Genomic DNA, 20,155 nt, shown 5'->3' with positions numbered 1-20,155 from the left:
GAGACATCAAGGTATCACCAATTTTGTACTGGAGGGAAGTGTGGGGGGTAAAAATCATAGAGCGAGAAAAAGAGATGAATACAGTAAGTAGATTAAGAAGGGTGCAGGTTACAGTAGTTACTCAGAGATGAAGAGGCTTGCACAGGATAGAGTAGCATAGAGAGCTGCATAAAACCAGTCTTCAGACTGAAGATGGTGATGACAGCAACAAAAACAAATATGAGAAGCCATAGTAATCAACTGTTCTAGAATTTCTGTGTTTAGCTCCCACTTTATTGACTGCCTTCCCCATTTCCTGAGTCCAGCAAACACTATCTGTTATTTTACTGTTTGTTGCTGGCAGCAGAACATAGTCTTAGATAAGTCAGACAATTTGTGTGGTGGAATGATTTCATCGGAATGGAGAGACATAAATTGTGGAGTTCCACAGGGCTCTATTCTTGGTCCTTTACTGTTCCTGTTATTTATAAATGATTTACCTTATTCTTCAATGATTCAGTGCAATTTTACCATCTTTGCAGATGATACTAACATAATGGTTAATGGTCTTAAATGTGAAAATGTTCAAGAGTCTGTTAATACTATTCTTATAGATTTAATGAAATGGTTTACTGCAAATGGTCTTTCACTTAACCTGAGTAAGACTAATTATATTCAGTTCACCCCAACTGCCAAAACTGAGGAAGAAATGACTGTTAAATATGCCACACAGGTCATAGAAAGAGTGGAAGTAACAAAGTTTCTAGGCGTGAAGATTGACAGTAGAGTAAACTGGTCCCATCACATTTTAGATCTTTACAAGAGACTCAGCTCTTCAGTTTTTGCAATGCGAATCATCTCTGTCAGTGCAAACTTAAGCATTAAAAAAGCTGCATACTATGGTTACTTCCATTCTTTGATGGCATATGGAATTATTTTCTGGGGAAATCAACCTCTTGCAAAGAAAATATTCATTGCTCAGAAGCGTGTTGTAAGAGTGATGTCTGGTGTAGATCCTAGATGCAGCTGCAGAAGCCTATTCCGGAATCTGGGAATTCTTACAACTACTTCTCAATATATATACTCACTTATGTGTTTCATAAGTAAAAACACTGATTTATACAAATGTAACAGTGAATACCATCAGTATAACACAAGGAGGAAACATGATTTCCACACTGAAGGTAAAAATTTGAAGATTGTGCAGAAGGGTGTACAGTCCTCTGGTATAAAGATATTTAATGCTCTTCCTCCAGAAATCAAATGTGAAATTGCTAACAAATCTACATTTAAAGAGCTTCTGAGGCAATTTCTTTTAGCCATGTCATTTTACAGTTTGGAAGAGTTTATGAAACACAGTGAGAAACGGCCTTAAAATAAGATGTATTATCATATAAATTGAACATTAAGCGGAACATTCTTGTCACATATGTAACTCTTTTAGTGTTAACTGCTTATATTTAACAGTCTGGGTTATATGACCTTTTCAGGTTTAATTTACTTTGTTTTATACCTGTAATCTGTAGGTCTAAGGATTCTCATTCCATTATATTGTGTTATGGATCATTGTAGTGGTTAAGTAACTTTATATTCTTTACCTGTAAACATAGTGTACAAGTACTTGTCATTGACAATGTAAAAATTGACACACACTACATCCATGTGAAATTGTCACAGTTGGATCCATGGTGTAAGAAATAAATAAAATAATAATAATAAATAAATAATAAATAGCATTGTGTGTGCTCTCATAATATTGTCAATATAGAGAGCTTCCAAGCAGAACTGATGAGATTCATGTAGATCCATATTTCTATGGATTTATTTGTAATGTTATCTCAGTAGATAATTGCTCGGCACAGCAATTTGGTGTTCTAGTAGTCAAAAGTGTGCTCTTCATTACACTATGCTCTGCCACTGCTGATTTTTCTGTGTGTCCCAGTTATACACATCCGATGTGTTCCTCACAGTGCTTCAAGATACAATGCTGTGTTTGCCACATGAATTGGTGACTACATGCACAAGGGATTCTTTATATTCATGGTACATTTTAGGAAACTAGTAATTTTTACCACAGGTTTTTGTGCTGCTTTAATAGAAATCTTGTTTTGTGTATTTGCTTCAGTTCTTAACAGGACTTAGCAACTTTTCAGCTCAACAGATTAAAAGATAATCAGTAGGCTTAATTTAAAGTTATTTGTTGACTGCCTGTAATACATTACATCAGCCAAAATGCAGCCCCACTGTGAATGCTGTTCTCAAACTTGGGATGAGTTGGTTGACATTCATAAGCAGCTTGAAATCACCATAACTACTGTCAAACAATTGGCAGCTGCTGCAAATCAGTGTTCTGGAAGAGCTCCCAAGAGTCATGTACCTGTGATGCCGGTACCAGAGGTACCTCAAGTACTGTCCTCTCCTGTGGTTCTCATCTCCTCTGAAGAAGGTAGAGGATCTGTCATTACTCATCCACCAGACTGCAAGTGGCATGTCAATGGTAGATCTAGGCATCCTGTACAGGGCAGATGGGGAACCAGGGAGGACTCATAGTGTTGTACTGACCCCCTAACCAACAAGTTTGAGGTGCTGTCTTGCACTGATACTGAAACTGAGCCAGTGGGAATCACTTCACTGACTTTTGGGAAACCTGTTATGCTCAGTGTCAAGAGGATGCAAATGCGAAAGGGTAGCGGTCTATTAACTGTAGGCAGTTCAAATGTATGGTGAATAATCAACATGTTGAAGAGGCTATTCCAGCAGACACTGAGGGAACAGGGTGAATCAGCTGCAGATTGTGGTGCCCATTGGAACAAATGATGCCCATCATCTGGGCTTTGAGATCATACTTGGGTCATTCCAGCGATTGGCAGAGAAGGTTGAGAAGGCCAGCCTTGGGCCTGGAGTTTCAATGAAGCTCACAATTTGCAGCATTGTCCCCAAAACTGATTGTGGCCCTTTGGTTCTGAGTCAAGTGGAAGGAGTCAACCAGAGACTTCAGAGGTTCTGTGACTCTCTAGGCTGCAACTATCTGGACTATCATCTTAGGGTTGACAACTGTAGGGTCTTCCTAAATGGGTCAAGCATGCATTGCACATCAGAGACTGCTAACAAGGTTTTCAGATTAGGTGACTCTCCATCCAATCCAGATAACAATAGCTGTAGGAAAGCATCAAAACAAATGCCTCCCACAGGTGAGAGTATTAAAATCCTAATGGTAAAGTGCTGAAGCATTTGCAACAAAGTGCCAGAGGTTAAAGTGCTCATGAAAAGCAGTGAAGCTCACATAATACTAGCTATAGAGAGCTGGTTGAAACCTGTAATTGATAGCAGTGAGATTTTTGGGAAAGATTTAAGTGTATATTAAAAGGAGAGGCAAATGGGAAATTAAGGTGGTGTATTTTTCACAATAGACAATAAACTCAGATCCATTGAGATAGAAATTGAAGCTGCGTGTGAGTTCATTTGGGCAAGACTCAGTAGAGGGGTGAGCATAAAATGATAATTGTATCCTTGTATTGTCCACCAGATTTATCTCCTAATGTAACCAAAATCTTTAGAGGAAACCTCAGTCCAATTGTGTGTAAGTTCCCCAATCATACTGAAATCATCGGAGGAAACTTGAATCCTCCAGAAATTAATTTGGAGAATTACAGTTTTGTTAGTGGTGGGCATATAAGGCATTCTGTGAAACACTATTAAATGCCTTTTCTGAAAAGAACCTAGGACAGGTAGTTAGGAACTCCACTCATGACAGAAATACAGTGGATCTAATGGCAACAAATAGGCCTGACCTGTTTGAGAACATCCACACCAAAACTGGTATCAGTGACCATAACAGGGTTGTGGTGAAAGCAAAAGTACAAAGGACAACTAAAACAAGCAAAAAGATATACAGTATATGTTCAGTAAACTAGATTAAAGATCAGTAGTGTCATATCTAAATGAGGAACTCTAAACTTTCAGCACAGGGCAGGAGCATGTAGAGTAACTATGACTCAAGTTTAAAAGAATAGTTGACCATGCACTGGATAAATATGTGTAAACAAAGTGTAGGGCTATAGATAGAGAGATGCTGAATGAAACACATTTGTTTGCCAAGAGAGCAATGCATGATGCCTTCAATGACTACCATTGCAGAATACTGTCAAATGATATTTCACAAAACTCAAAAATATTCTGACCGTATGTAAAAACTGTTAGTGGCACCAAAGTTAGTGTCCAGCCCTAGGAACTGAAGCTGAGGGGAGCAAAGCAAAAGCTAAAATGCTTAACTCCATTTTCAAATGTTCATTTATAAAGGGAAACCAAGGAGAACTGCCCCAATTTAATCCTCGTACCACTGAAAAGATGAATGAAATAAGTATTAGTATCAGTGGTGTTAGGAAACAACTGAAATTATTAAAACTGAACAAAGTTCCAGGGCTCAATGGAATCCCTGTCATATTCTACACTCAATTTGTGGCTGAGTTACCCCTCTTCTAACTATAATCCATCATAGATGCCTTGAACAAAAATTCATGCCAGTTCTTGGAAAAAAGCACAGGTCACACTCATCTACAAGGAGGCTAGTAGAAGTCATCTAAAAAACTACCTTCCAATATCATATACATAGATTTGTTATAGAATCTTAGAACATATTCTGAGCTCAAGCATAATGAGGTATCTTGAACAGAATGACCTCCTCAATGCCAACCAGTGCGGATTCCAAAAACATCGATCAATCGATCATGTGAAACCCATACTTGGACTTTTCTCATAAGACGTACTGAAAGCTTTAGGTCAAGGCAGTCAGTCAGATGCAGTATTTCTTAATTTTCAAAAAGCATTTGAGTCAGTGCCACACCAATGCTTACTGTCAAAAGTATGATCATATGGGGTATCAAGTGAAATTTGTGACTGGATTGAGTATTTTTTGGTAGGGAGGGTGCAGCATGTTATAGAGTCATCATCAGATGTAGAAGTAACTTCAAGTGTGCTGCAGGGAAGTATGTTAGGTTCCTTGCTGTTCATGTTGTGTATTAATGATCTTGCAGACAATATTAATGGGAACCCCAGACTTTTTGCAGATGGTGTGTTATCTATAATGAAGTACTACCTGAAAGAAGATCCATAAACAGTAAGTCAGATCTTGATACGATTTCAAAGTGGCGTGAAGATCAGCAACTTGCTTTATATGTTCAGAAACGTAAAATTGTGCCCTTCACAAAACAAAAAACTGACATCACCTGTGACTGTAATATCAATGAGTCACTGTTGGAATTGGCTGACTCATATGAATACCTGGGTGTAACACTTTGTAGTGATATGATGTGGAATTATCACACAGGCTGTCATGAGTAAAACAGGTGGTAGACTTTGGTTTATTGGTACAATCATGGGAAAAAGCAATAAGTCTACAAAGGAGATTGCTTACAAATCATTTGTGCAACAGGTTCTGGAATATTGCTCAAGTGTGTGGGACATGTACCAAATAGGACTTATAGCAGACACTGGATGTATACAGAGAAGGGCAGCACAAATGGTCACAGGATTGGTTGATCTGTGGGAGAATGTCACAGAAATACTCAAGGAATTGAACTGCAAGACTCTTGAAGATAGGAGTAAACTATCCCGAGAAAGTCTATTAACAAAGTTTCAAGAACCAGCTTTAAATGGTGATTCTAGAAATATACTACACTTCCCTACATATCACTGACATAGGGATCATGAAGATATGATTAGAATACTTACTGCATGCACAGGGGCATTCAAACAATCATTCTTCCCATGCACCATATGTGAAAGGATAGGGAAGAAATGTTAATAACTGGTACAATGGGACATACCCTTTGCCATGCACCTCATGGTGGTTTGCAGAGTGTAGATATAGATATATATTATGTTATGGAGGGTCTATTACAGAGAAAAGGAATTGTTTTGTCTTAGGTGGTGGCCAAAAGAGTGTCCTGATGTATTTTCCAAGCAGCTTCAGGATTTTGCCTGATGGCAGCCCCTATGTAAGGAAGGAAAGAAAATATCTTGCCTCCTTCCTCCTCTACCTGGGTTGCTGCAGCTTTCCTTTTCTTGACTGCCCTTCTACTCTGTGGTTTACTGGACTAATTGTTATGGAATGCTTCCTGGAGGTGTAGTAGCTCAGCTGTGAATCTTTCTTTGTCACAGATGTTGTGCAGCGTATGTATGAAAGTGGTTAGCACAGTCTGCCTCTGCACTGGATGATGGGGACTCACTGCATGTTGGTATAGGTTGTATGGGTTTTCTCCCTAGATGCTGCATGGCCTAGTGTACCATTATTTGCCTTCTTCTTTATTAGTAGGACCTATATCCAAGAAACAAACAAATCCACTCTCCTCTTCTTTTATAGTAAATGCATTGTTTAGAATTGGTGCTGTTTAGATGGCCCAGAAACACATCCAGCCCCAGTCTCCCACATCTGCATGCTGGAAATATATCATTGACACAGAAGAAGTGTAGTTTTTGACAGGTGGTTTGATGTTCCACCTTTTCAAAGAGCTCCATGTAGAAATTTGCAATCCCAGAAACAAACGGGTTCCCATGGCCCTTCCAAATGCACTTGATATAGATGGCAGTCAAGGCATGCTCAACAAGTTTAACTATTTCCAGCTCAGAGTGTTAAGCAAGGAGAGCCAAAGAAGCTTAAAGAGGTATTTTCATGAATAATTCTGTAACATTGAACCTCAACAGCAAGTAACCCCCCCCCCCCCACCCCCTCCTGCCACAAGGTGCTTTAAATGCATCTGGCCAATCTGCAACTATGCGGATTACTGAGTATTGGGTGCAGAGACGTCCCTTGCTTACTGATTTTGGGAAGTCCATACAGGCATGGTAGGGCTGATACCTCTGGTATAGTCATTTATTTAAATCCTTTGGTTTCATTTTTATTTTGTTTTACATGTCTAGTTCCATAGTACCAAACTGAGAAGCAAATCTCTATGGTCATGGAATGGGTCATTACATGAAATTAACACCAGAGAAGTTAATAATACATAAAATAAAGTTTACATTAATCCCATGCACACAACAAGCTGCTGAGTATATACTTGCATATTCAACAACATAACACAGGAAGTTGCTTAATTTTTTCAGTCACTCCTCAACAGAAAGAAGGAGTCAGCCAAGGGGAAATTCTTTAGCTCAGACTTGACACTGCAGGATATTGCTACGATATTTTAATTCTTGAGGTAACTTATTGAAAATGGATGCAGCTGAATACTGCATGCCTTCCTGCACCAGAATTAAGGAGATGAAATCCAAATGCGGTTAGGATTTCTGCCTTGTATTAACTGAGTGAAAGCTGCTAATTCTTGAGAATAAGCTCATAACAACAAATGACATTTAAAAAAAAAAATATTTATTGAGAGGCCAATGTCAGAATTTCCAGACTTTCGAAAAGACAGTGACAAGACGTTTACACCACATAATGCTTGAACTTCCCATTTCAGAATGAAAAATACCCTTTGTGAATGAGAAGAGTTATCCCAGAATATAATGCCATATGCCATAAGTGAATGAAAACAAGCAAAGTAGACTAATTTTTGTGTTGAACGATCACTTACTGCAGATACTGTCTTATTGCTTAACATAGCAGTATTCAGTTTTTGAGCAAGATCCTGAACATGGGTTTTCCATGACAGTTCATCATCTATCTGTACATGTAAGAATTTGGATTCTTCAGACTTACTAATCATATGTCCAGTCTGCATAATCAAAATGTCGGTTTTAGTTGAATAATGTGTTAGAATTAGAGAAAACTGATCAAACTAAATTTACTGAATGCGAATAACTTGGTGACAGCTGTATTAAGTACAGATGTACCACCTGTTTGTGACACATGGAAAAAAATTAAAAAATAAAAAATAGTAAAAACTGAGTCTTATTGTGATTCAGCATCAATTTATTTTCTACAAGCCATGAACTTGCATCCTGAACTGCATTATTTGATACATTGCCTATACTGCATTCAATATCTTTCATTACTGACCTAGTGTCATCAGTTAGCAGAAATATTTTAAAATCACCTGTCATATTAGAAGACTATCATATTCATAAGAAACAGAAGTGGCCCCAGCATTGACCCCTGAGTCAACCACCAATTAACCCTGACCCAGTCAGATTCCATGTCACAGCAATTCTCACTGCTGCGGAGAATGACTTCATGCTACTTGTTCTTAAGGTACGAGAGGAATCAATTTTGTTCTGGGTGACTTCTCATAACTCTTTCCATTTCCTAATTCTCATCAGTCCTTTTTCTTCATCCCTCTTCCTTTCCCTTCAATACTTCTGCCAGATGGTGCGGACATCTTCTTTGGAAGCTGGTATCACATCTTTGTTAAGTGTTTTTCATGCTGCTGCTTTATGAGTAGATATTTTACCTAGTCGATTACATTATATTTTCAAATCAGTCTCTGAGTTGATGACAATTTTATTCATATCAGATGGATAAAAATTAAATGTGAAACGCTAATGAGCATGAATATAAATGTCTTCATGTAGGAGAACCACAGAAAATTCCTGTTTGGCCATCTAATCAGACCATGTTTCACCAGTGGAAGTCCAGTTGCTTAACCACTGTATCATGTTACGTGTGTGTGTGTGTGTGTGTGTGTGTGTGTGTGTGTGTGTGTGTGTGTGTGTGTGTGTGTGTGTGTGTGTGTTTTTTCTATAGTATAAGACATAAAACTGTATACACAATAATTTGGTACTGATTCATCCAACATCCTGTATGGTTATTTATATTATAATATGACACTATTAACTAGATACACACCACTAAATGTCATTATCTGTTGACTGCTTATTCACAGTAACAGGCAAGAAATTCTCTTTGGCAAACCAAGAAACAAAAATATTTGAATATCAGAACCACCAGAAAAATATGTATGTGGCTTACTTTTATCTGAGTATCAAAACTCCTACAGTGGTTGGAGAAAGGACCTTCCCCTTCAAGTGCCTTAGCCCTCAATGCTGAATGCTGCCTTCGAGAAGGAGGAGGATGAAGCATGACAGGGTGGGCATGTCCCTGTACTTGGCCATGCACTGCAGCACAGGGTTGGCCTTGTTGCACTTGCTGCTGTGATGATTCGTACAAAGCTCCACCTCCTGCACAGAAATTCGTGCATATTAATGCCCAAGAAGCAACAACGATTCTTCATTCACTCTTTCTGAAATGCAACAAACGAAATTAAAAAAGAATTACAGATATGTTCATAAGATTAATATAATCAGACTGTTACAAAAATGAGTGAATGTGATTAAACAAATAAAGTGTTTCAACTCAATATCATTTAAAATTATATAATCTTTGCAAGGCTTGGGAACCAGCGATTGGGTTAATCAAGAGTAAATCGAGCAAATGTATAGTTGTGACGACCACGGCGGACAGAGCCATCACACCGACGTCATCTCAGACGCCGTCGCAATCTGTTCCACCGCGCGACCGTGGCGCGGGGCGCGGACGGCGGAGTGAGCGCGCACGGGCGGAGGGTATTTAAATCGGCCACCGCCGCGACCGAACCCAGTTCCCCCTGAGCAGCCATAGTGTACGGATCTCCGTGCCGGCACGTTCACAGGAGCTCAGTCCGTCAGTTCACCTGATGATGGCGACATGTATGATCGCCGAAATATTGTGCCCGTTGGACACTGTAGACCGGCAGTACACCCATGGATATTTTGATTATCAAATACGCCGGGAGAAACTCAAGAATCATATGATATTATATCAGCTGTTTGGTTTACTATAGATACATCAGAATTTATACTGTGGACTCAAACCCAGATTTATCCACTTATCATGAGCAGCTGCCTTAACCACTTCAGCTATCTGTGCATGCCTCCTGGACAATCCAAATCTCCGTACGTCATTGTGTCTACATCCCATAGTGCTTCGACACCATTCTTGTGATTCTAACAGATGCATGTCTGAAGAACATTTCCGTCGACCTATACAGCCACCATCAAATAAAGATGCTCCTCTATCTGTATTTCATGCCAAAGCAAGGCAAATGGATGAGAAAAACAATTTCTCTCTGCAGTAGCCACCAGAAAGATCGCGGGAGGCGCACATCGGCACGGCGCGTCACGGACGGTAGTTGCCGCAAGTAGAGTCCCGTCCACCAGAGGGCACGCGAGAATTCGGACGCGACCTCTGCCGGCGTAACAACAACAACAACTCAGGCAGCACGGGCCGTGCCCAGTCAGTTAACATCGAGCATGCATAGGGCACAGTCCCGGTCTACGCCAAGTGAAGTGCGACGTAAACGTGTACAGTGTTATTACACAATTGGCGATGAGTAGGGTCGTTCTTTCGCGTGTTGTGTCATTGTTCCGGTTTCGCAGCTTCTCCACGGCATGGAGGATTTAGTGCGGGTTTTGGTTGAGCAGCAGATGGAGCTCATGGCCACCGTGGAACAAGTGCTTCCGGCGTTGCTCTCCATGCCGTCTGCTCCAGCGCCGTTCCTCCTCCCTTTCTCCCGTATGACGAGACGGCGGAGGATTGGGATGCATATGAACATCGCCTTCGGCAGCATTTCCAGGCGTTTCATGTTGCCGATGCGGAGCTATGTCGTGCTCTCTTCTTGTCTCGGATATCTCCCTCGCTGTATAAAGTATTGCGGCAGCTAGCGCCGTTGCAGGAACCCTCGTCCTTGTCTTTTGACGCACTATGTTCCTTGCTGTCTTCATATTATCGCCGGCGCACGCATGTTGTGGCGGCTAGGGTCGAGTTCTATCAATGCAAGAAACAGCCCCATCAGTCTTACCGGGCGTGGGCCGCTACCCTGCACGGTCTTAGACCCAAGTGTCATTTTGTCACGGAGCAGTCGCGAGAGTCGTATGCCCACGTTATGGTACGCAACGTCATTGTTCGTTCGGCCCCTGATAGGGAGGTCCGGCAACGGGCCCTGCAGTTAGAAGACCCTTCCCTCGAGGAAGTCCTGTCCATTGCTCAATCGTATGAAGTTTCTCACACCGCAGGTCAACAGCTGAAAGCGTGGTGCGACGTCGCGGCGATTCAGGGCGGCGTGGCTGCGTCCACTGCGTCCGGGGTGGACGACGTGCAAGCGATACAATCCGGCCGTTACGGCCGCTCCCGCATGGCGTGTAAACAGAATTCCGGCAGCCGGCCCCTGTTGCCGTCCTGTGTGTCGTGCTATATACATCATGATCGGTCAGAGTGCCCCCAGCGTTGGGCCGTTTGTCGCAAATGTAATAAAAAAGGTCACATTGCTAAAGTTTGCCGCTCAGCCGCAAAAGAATCAAAGGAAGCTGGTACAGAGGACATGGACGTGACATTCTGGAAGTTTCATCGGGTCAGGCCCCCGACACATCGGCACGTGAACTCTTTATCGAGGTGTCGGTTCTGTCGCACCGGTTACAACTGCAAGTAGATACGGGTGCGGCAGTTTCGTTGTTGAATGCACAAACTTATTCCAACCTTGGATCGCCCCCGTTGGTGCCAGTTTACCGGCGTCTACACGGTTATGGTAAACAGTTCATTCCCCTACTGGGTGAATTCACTACCGACGTGACTTACAAATCAGTCACTCGGCCTATTACTTTTATTGTTGTCAGTGACGCGATCTCCGCTAACCTTTTTGGCCTGGTTGCCTTTCAAGCTTTCGATTTTTCTATCGCTGACACCATACAGTTGGTCTCCGAAGACATTCCCTATCAATCATTGGAATCCTTGATCTCAGACTTTCCAGATATCTTTGAGGAGAGCCTGGGGCGTGTTTCCGATTTTGAAGCTCACTTAACGTTGAAGGCGTTGGCTCGCCAGCATTTTCTACGTGCGAGGCAGATCCCCTTGGCTCTGCTGCCCTTCAGGCTGAGCTAGATCAGGCTAGGGAAGATCTGGACAGGTTAAGGAGGGCGAAGGGCAAAGAGAGGTGGGAAGTGGCAACAGGTAGCAGAAGGAACAGGCCTAGAACTAAGTCTGACAGTTTTGTGGTGAATGTTAAAAATAAGTTTGACCTGTTGCTTCAGTTAGAAACTGATGAGCCTCAAGCAGAGGTAGGTGTAGACAGGACACAACAAACTTTCAATAGGAAATTGAAAAAGAATGTAGGAAAGTCATCGAAAAGGAAGAAAGCTTTGTTGTTAGGCAGTTCTCATGCCAGAGGTGTAGGCCAACTTCTGCAGGAGGAATTAGGACCAGAATACCAGGTCACAAATTTTTTCAAACCAAGTACTAGTCTGGATCAGGTGACAGAGGATTTAGGTTCACTCTGTAAAGGATTTACCAGAGAAGACACCGTGGTTGTTGTGGGAGGACCAGGGAACAGCATCGACAGAGATCCTGGGTACAGTATAGAGTGTGATCTGGTAAAGATTGCGTCGGCATTGAGACACACCAATGTTGAATTTGTATCTGTCCTGAGACGCCATGACCGGCCTCATTAGAACTCTTCTGTTGGGAGAGTTAATTTGGAGTTGGAACAGCTGCTTGGGTCGGGTGCAGGGGCTCATCTTGGTGTGGTTCCTGTTGATTCTCTCAGTAGGTGTGACTATACCAGGCACGGCCTACATCTCAACAGGAAGGGGAAGGGGAAACTGGCTGGGGTAATAGCAGGAAATTTAAGGGGGGGAGGCACTGCCATGAATGGTAAAATACTAGTGGTTACAGGTGTTGGAGCAGCACCATTTTAGGATAGGTAAGACAGAAAGATGTCAAGTTCTACGAGAGGCCAGGATTGAAACAAATCTTCAGTTTATGAAAGAAATTAAACAGCACAATTCTAGCACATTGGATCACCAATCACAGCTGTCAATTATAAATTTTCACCAATCACCAGAAATTTTACCTCCACCAAGTTGTATCTCAGTCCTAGGTAATTGCATTGATGAATTAAAGTCATCCAACCCAGTTGACATAATCTGCCTCTCTGAACACCATGTGACCACTGGTATAGAAACTAGGCCTAAGCACAATGAGAAACTCAGACAGGAGAGTACTGCAAATGTTAGAATAAGGAAAGGTTCTCATAAAAGTATAATTAAAAATAATGTAAGTATATTTCATCAAAATATTGGGAGTTTAAAGAATAAAATAGATGAGCTTCTGGTTTGTTTAGAAGATTTAGAAGCTGAGGATGAAATAGATATACTATGCCTGTCTGAGCATCACATTGTTACTGATATGGATAAGGTAAATGTAAGTGGATATAAGCTCTCTGCACATGTAATGAGAGAAAATATGGAGAAAGGAGGAGTTGCCATATATGTCAAAAGTTATCATTGTGCAAAAAGTATAGAAACAAAAAAGTTTTGTGTAGAGAAACATATAGAAGCATGTGCCTGTGAGCTTAAATTAAAAAAGGCACATTTATAATTGTAACTGTATATAGGTCCCCATCAGGAAATTTTCATCTATTTCTGAAAAATTTGGACTCCTTGTTGTGCTATCTGTCAGACAGGGGGAAGCAAATTATTATTTGTGGGGACTTCAATGTAGATTCTCTGAAAGAGGGTAATAGGAAAAATGACCTTGAAGTATTACTCGGTTCTTTCAATTTGACACCCGTTATTGATTTTCCTACTCGGGTGGTAAAGGATAGCAGCTGACTGATAGATAACTTCTTTATAGACCAAGATAAGTTTAACCAGATAAATGCTCAGCCTGTTGAGAATGGTCTTTCTGATCATGGTGCACAGCTAGTTACAATATATGACATAGCTCCATTCAGCAATACTAAAGTCCTCCAAAGTAGTACGTTCAGTCAACGATTTAACAATTGCAAATTTCAGGAAAAGCGTGCAGCAGTTAGACTGGGATGAAGTGTACTGTGAACCTGATGCCAATTTAAAATATAATTTATTTCATGACATTTTTGTAAATGCATTTGAAAACTGCTTCCCCAAGAAAATAGTTAAATATACTCGTAAGAAACCTTGTAACAAACCATGGCTTACTAAGGGTATAAAAATATCTTGTAACCGGAAAAGGGAAATGTATCTGACAGTAAGAAAGAGTAGTGACCCAGAAACTATCAAACATTATAAAAACTACTGTGTTATATTAAGAAAAGTTATTAAAAAATCCAGAAGTATGTGTATTACGTCTGAAATCAGCAACTCTGATAATAAAATTAAAACAATTTGGAATATTATTAAGAGAGAAACAGGTCAACCAAGAGCACAGGAAGACAGTATTACCATCAAATTGAATGAAAACTTTACGAACAAAGTCAGAAGTTGAAAATATTTTTAATAATCATTTTCTAAATGTTGTGGATATACACTCCTGGAAATTGAAATAAGAACACCGTGAATTCATTGTCCCAGGAAGGGGAAACTTTATTGACACATTCCTGGGGTCAGATACATCACATGATCACACTGACAGTACCACAGGCACATAGACACAGGCAACAGAGCATGCACAATATCGGCACTAGTACAGTGTATATCCACCTTTCGCAGCAATGCAGGCTGCTATTCTCCCATGGAGACGATCATAGAGATGCCGGATGTAGTCCTGTGGAACGGCTTGCCATGCCATTTCCACCTGGCGCCTCAGTTGGATCAGCGTTCGTGCTGGACGTGCAGACTGCGTGAGACGACGCTTCATCCAGTCCCAAACAAGCTCAATGGGGGACAGATCCGGAGATCTTGCTGGCCAGGGTAGTTGACTTACACCTTCTAGAGCACGTTGGGTGGCACGGGATACATGCGGACGTGCATTGTCCTGTTGGAACAGAAAGTTCCCTTGCCGGTCTAGGAATGGTAGAACGATGGGTTCGATGACGGTTTGGATGTACCGTGCACTATTCAGTGTCCCCTCGACGATCACCAGTGGTGTACAGCCAGTGTAGGAGATCGCTCCCCACACCATGATGCCGGGTGTTGGCCCTGTGTGCCTCGGTCGTATGCAGTCCTGATTGTGGTGCTCACCTGCACGGCGCCAAACACGCATACGACCATCATTGGCACCAAGGCAGAAGCAACTCTAATTGCTGAAGACGACACGTCTCCATTCGTCCCTCCATTCACGCCTGTCGCGACACCACTGGAGGCGGGCTGCATGATGTTGGGGCGTGAGCGGAAGATGGCCTAACGGTGTGCGGGACCGTAGCCCAGCTTCATGGAGACGGTTGCGAATGGTCCTCGCCGATACCCCAGGAGCAACAGTGTCCCTAATTTGCTGGGAAGTGGCGGTGCGGTCCCCTACGGCACTGTGTAGGATCCTACGGTCTTGGCGTGCATCCGTGCGTCGCTGCAGTCCGGTCCCAGGTCGACGGGCACGTGCACCTTCCGCCGACCACTGGCGACAACATCGATGTACTGTGGAGACCTCACGCCCCATGTGTTGAGCAATTCAGCGGTACGTCCACCCGGCCTCCCGCATGCCCACTATACGCCCTCGCTCAAAGTCCGTCAACTGCACATACGGTTCACGTCCACGCTGTCGCGGCATGCTACCAGTGTTAAAGACTGTGATGGAGCTCCGTATGCCACGGCAAACTGGCTGACACTGACGGCGGCGGTGCACAAATGCTGCGTAGCTAGCGCCATTCGACGGCCAACACCGCGGTTCCTGGTGTGTCCACTGTGCCGTGCGTGTGATCATTGCTTGTACAGCCCCCTCGCAGTGTCCGGAGGAAGTATGGTGGGTCTGACACACCGGTGTCAATGTGTTCTTTTTTCCATTTCCAGGAGTGTAGTAGGATCCAGGTGTTCATTAGAAGATGCTAGGCTGTTAATGGAAGAGGCAATACCTATGCAATTTGATACAATTGAAATCTCACCCACTTCTCCCTCTGAAATTAGGAAAATAATAAACTTGCTTAAAAGCAAAAACTCACATGGAAATGATGGCATTTCCAGCAAAATATTGAAAGCTTGTTCTCAACGGATAAGAAAGATTCTCAGCCACCTGTGTAATAGCTCTCTGGAACAGGGCATTTTCCCTGATAGACTGAAATATGCTATTATTATACCTTTGCATAAAAAGGGGGATAGATCTGATGTCAACAATTACTGTCCAATCTCCCTTCTAACAGCTTTATCCAAATTTTTTGAGAAAGTAATGTATTCAAGAGTAGCTTCACATATCTGTAAAAATGAAGTACTAACAAAATGTCAGTTTGGTTTCCAGAAAGGTTTTTCAACAGAAAATGCCATATATGCTTTCACCAATCAAATTTTGAATGATCTGAATAACCGAACACCACCCATTGGGATTTTTTGTGGTCTCTCAAAGGCATTTGATTGTGTAAATCATGAAATTCTGCTAGACTAGCTCAAGTATTGTGGCATGAGTGGGACAGTGCACAAATGGTTTAATTCGTACCTAACTGGAAGAGTGCAGAAAGTTGAACTAAGTAGTTCTCATAATATGCAAAGATCAGCACATTCCTCAAACTGGGGAACTATCAAGAATGGGATTCCACAAGGGTCAGTCTTGGTTCCTTTGTTGTTCTTAATATATATTAATGACTTGCCATTCTATATTCATGAAGAGGCAAAGTTAGTTCTCTTTGCTGATGATCACACCTGACAAACAAGAATTAACTGATGAAATTGTCAATACTGTCTTTCAGAAAATTACTAAGTGGTTCCTTGTAAACGGACTCTCACTGAATTTTGATAAGACACAGTACATACAGTTCTGTACAGTGAATGGTATGATGCCATTAATAAATATAGACTTTAATGAGAAGCATATAGCTAAGGCAGAATATTCCAAATTTTTAGGTGTGTCCATTGATGAGAGATTAAATTGGAAGAAACACATTGATGATCTGCTGAAACGTTTGAGTTCAGCTACTTATGCAATAAGGGTCATTGCAAATTTTGGTGATAAACATCTTAGTAAATTAGTTTACTACGCCTATTTTCACTCATTGCTTTCATATGGCATCATATTTTGGGGTAATTCATCACTGAGGAATAAAGTATTTATTGCACAAAAGTGTGTAATCAGAATAATAGCTTGAGTCCACCCAAGATCATCCTGCAGACATTTATTTAAGGATCTAGGGATATTCACAGTAGCTTCTCAGTATATTATAGTCTCTTATGAAATTTGTTATTAACAACCAAACCCAATTCAAAAGTAATAGCAGTGTGCATAACTAAAATACTAGGAGAAAGGATGATCTTCACTATTCAAGATTAAATCTAACTTTGGCACAGAAAGGGGTGAATTATACTGGCACTAAAGTCTTTGGTCACTTACCAAATAGTATCCAAATTCTGACAGGTAACCAACAACTATTTAAGAAGAAATTAAAAGAATGTCTGAATGATAACTCCTTCTACTCCATAGAGGAATTTTTAGATATAAATTAAGAAAAAAAGAAAAAAAAACAAAAATATTAAAAAAGATAAAAAAATAAAAAACACAAAAAATAAAAAAAGTTGTTATATTAACTTAAGTATGTTGTTAAATTAACTTAATTATGTCACGTATTGGAAAATTTGACTTGTTCCACATCATTACGAAATATCGTATTCATGATCCATGGAAATAGTATTAATCTAATCTAATCTAATCTAATCTAATCTAACCGCCCTCAGGTAAAGGAAGAGCTAGACCGGCTGACAGCCCTAGGCGTCATTCTTCCCATTTCTTCTAGTGAGTGGGCTTCGCCCCTCGTAATTGTACGGAAGCCCTCGAGAAAATTACGTCTTTGTGGAGATTTCAAAGCCACCACTAATTCCCAATTGGTGGTGGACACCTATCCTTTGTCTCGTGCTGATGAATTGTTCTCCGCCATGGAGGGAGGCCAATATTTTTCGAAAATCGATCTTTCGGAGGCTTATCATCAGATACCACTTGATGGGAACTCCAAACTGCTGGCGGTCGTCAACACCCCATTTGGCCTTTACCAATATCAGCGGTTGGCCTTTGGAATATCCAATGCCCCGCTGATATTTCAGCGTTATCTTGAGCGCTTCACGTCGACAATCCCTCACTGTATTAATTACCTGGATGACATAATTGTCACAGGCCGCAGCACGAAGGAACACTTGCACAACCTTCGCACCCTCTTTCTCAAATTCAGGTCTGTGGGCTTGCGTTGCAACCTGCATAAGTCAAACTTCTTCCAACCGTCCATTGAGTATGTGGGCTACACCATCTCTCAGCATGGCGTCCAGCCACTAGGAAGTTTGGTCCAAGGTATCGTCGACCTTCCTCGGCCCACTTCGCTGAAAGAGTTACAAGCTTTTTTAGGCAAGATAGCCTATTACCACCGGTTCATTCCCAGGGCTTCCACCATAGCCCGCCCCCTGTACTGCCTTCTGTGCAAGGGTGTTCCTTTTGATTGGTCGCCTGCATGTGAGCGAGCATTCAACTCGTTGAAGGGCCTCCTCATGTCAGAGCCTTGTTTGGCTACTTTTGACCCCCATAAGCCGTTGGTCCTGGCTACAGATGCTTCGCAGTATGGGGTGGGGGCAGTCCTGGCCCATCGCAACGCAGATGGTTCTGAGCAACCAATGGCGTTTGCGTCTAAAACTCTTAGTCCCGCGCAGGCCCATTACTCCCAGGTGGAAAAAGAGGCTTTGGCCATTGTCTACGCTGTTACCAAGTTTCACCCTTTCTTGTATGGCACGAAGTTTCAGTTAATCACTGACCATAAGCCGTTAATATTGTTATTTGGCGCCGCCTCTCAGATTCCGGATAGGGCGGCCCACAGACTACAGCGCTGGGCCTTGTTCCTCTCGAAGTACCATTATGACATTCATTTTCGCCTTACCGGACAGCATGCCAACGCCGACGCTCTTTCCCGTCTTCCGGTGGGCCCGGATCCTAAGTTCGATCGAGAAGAGATTATGTGTTTTCATTTGGATGTGGCGTCCCGCCAAGCAGTTGATGGCTTCAAGATCACCAGTTCTAGAGTCGCCAGGGAAACGGCAGCTGACCCGGTTCTCCAGCAAGTAGTTCCCCTCATTCAGCAGGGGTGGTCATCCCGCCCTCCAGGCCGGGCCTCGAACCCTCTTTGTAATTATTTTATTCTACAAGACCGCCTCTCGGTCTTGGAAGGAGTTCTCCTTCAGGCTACCGATGATACAGCTCCTTGCGTGGTTGTTCCTGCCAGTTTACGGAGGGAGGTCCTGACGTTATTACATGAGGGGCACTGGGGTGTTTCCTGTACTAAAACCTTGGCTCGCAGACATGTGTACTGGCCCGGTATTGACAGAGAAATTGAGCACTTGGTGGCCGCCTGTTCCCAATGTGCGATCCAACAGGCATCTCCCAGGGCAGTGTTCTCTTCCTGGCCGCTGGCAACCCAAGCATGGGAACGTGTTCACATCGATTTTGCGGGCCCATTTCTCAATGGATTTTGGCTCATTGTCATTAAGGCTTATTCCCGATTCCCATATGTGGTTCGCTGCTCCTCAACCACTTCAGAAGTTGCAATCCAGGCACTAGCAAAAATCTTTTCTGTGGAAGGTCTGCCAATCACCCTGGTCTCGGACAATGGACCGCAGTTTATTTCGCAGACCTTCCAGGATTTTTGTAGGCACTTCGGTATTCGGCACGTTTGCTCTGCCCCCTTCCATCCACAATCAAATGGGGAAGCCGAGCGCATGGTATGCACATTTAAGATGCAGATGAAAAAGTGTGCATGAATTTCCTGCGGAGGGGGCATTGACGTTTTTCCTGATGGCATACCGGACCATACCAATGGGCGAACGCAGCCCCGCAGAGCTCCTTCATGGGCGCCAACCTAGGACTCTGCTGCACCTCCTCCAGCCTGGTCCTTGCCAGTCTTTGCAAATTGGAGTACCTGGCTTTCCACTGGGTATGTCGGTCTGGGCACATGGGTTTGGTCGCAATCCACGTTGGATCCCGGCGGTGGTCCTGCGCCGAAATGGTCACCGGCTCTATACCTTGCAGGCAGGGGACCGGGTGGTACGTTGTCACCAAAATCAGCTACGTCCACGTTTGGGCACCCACCCTCTGACCTCTCGGACACCGGCTTCCCCATTGCCAGCACCCGTGTTTGTCTCTCAGGGGACGTTACCGCCTCTCCCCACTGTGACTCTGCTGCACTGTGATGGTTGTCAGCCTTGGCAGCCTCAAGTAGCTCCAGCACTGACATCGCCATCGTATGAGATGCCCCAGCGAGAGCCGGCCCCCCTCGCAGGCCCGGTTTCTCAGGAGGCTGGTTCACCTGTGGTCATCTCTTCCCCATCGTCCCTGCCACTGGGT

The 20,155-nt window shown here is 42.8% G+C and overlaps 1 protein-coding gene across 2 annotated transcripts in view; it reads right to left on the bottom strand.

Annotated features, from left to right (window-relative positions):
• The window catches only part of LOC126248059 (uncharacterized), a 551,905-nt gene that overhangs the window by 185,945 nt on the left and 345,805 nt on the right, over window positions 1-20,155 (bottom strand). For both annotated transcript variants that reach the window (XM_049948697.1, XM_049948699.1), the window contains one exon: window positions 8,888-9,096. In XM_049948697.1, coding sequence (XP_049804654.1) covers window positions 8,888-9,096 — 209 coding nt within the window. The remainder of the gene's footprint in view (window positions 1-8,887; window positions 9,097-20,155) is intronic.

This window comes from Schistocerca nitens, chromosome 3 (genome assembly GCF_023898315.1).
Source record: "Schistocerca nitens isolate TAMUIC-IGC-003100 chromosome 3, iqSchNite1.1, whole genome shotgun sequence".
Taxonomy (NCBI): Eukaryota; Metazoa; Arthropoda; class Insecta; order Orthoptera; family Acrididae; genus Schistocerca; species Schistocerca nitens.
The sequence above is the reverse complement of the archived record's forward strand: the minus strand, read 5'-3'. Positions and strand labels throughout refer to the sequence as shown.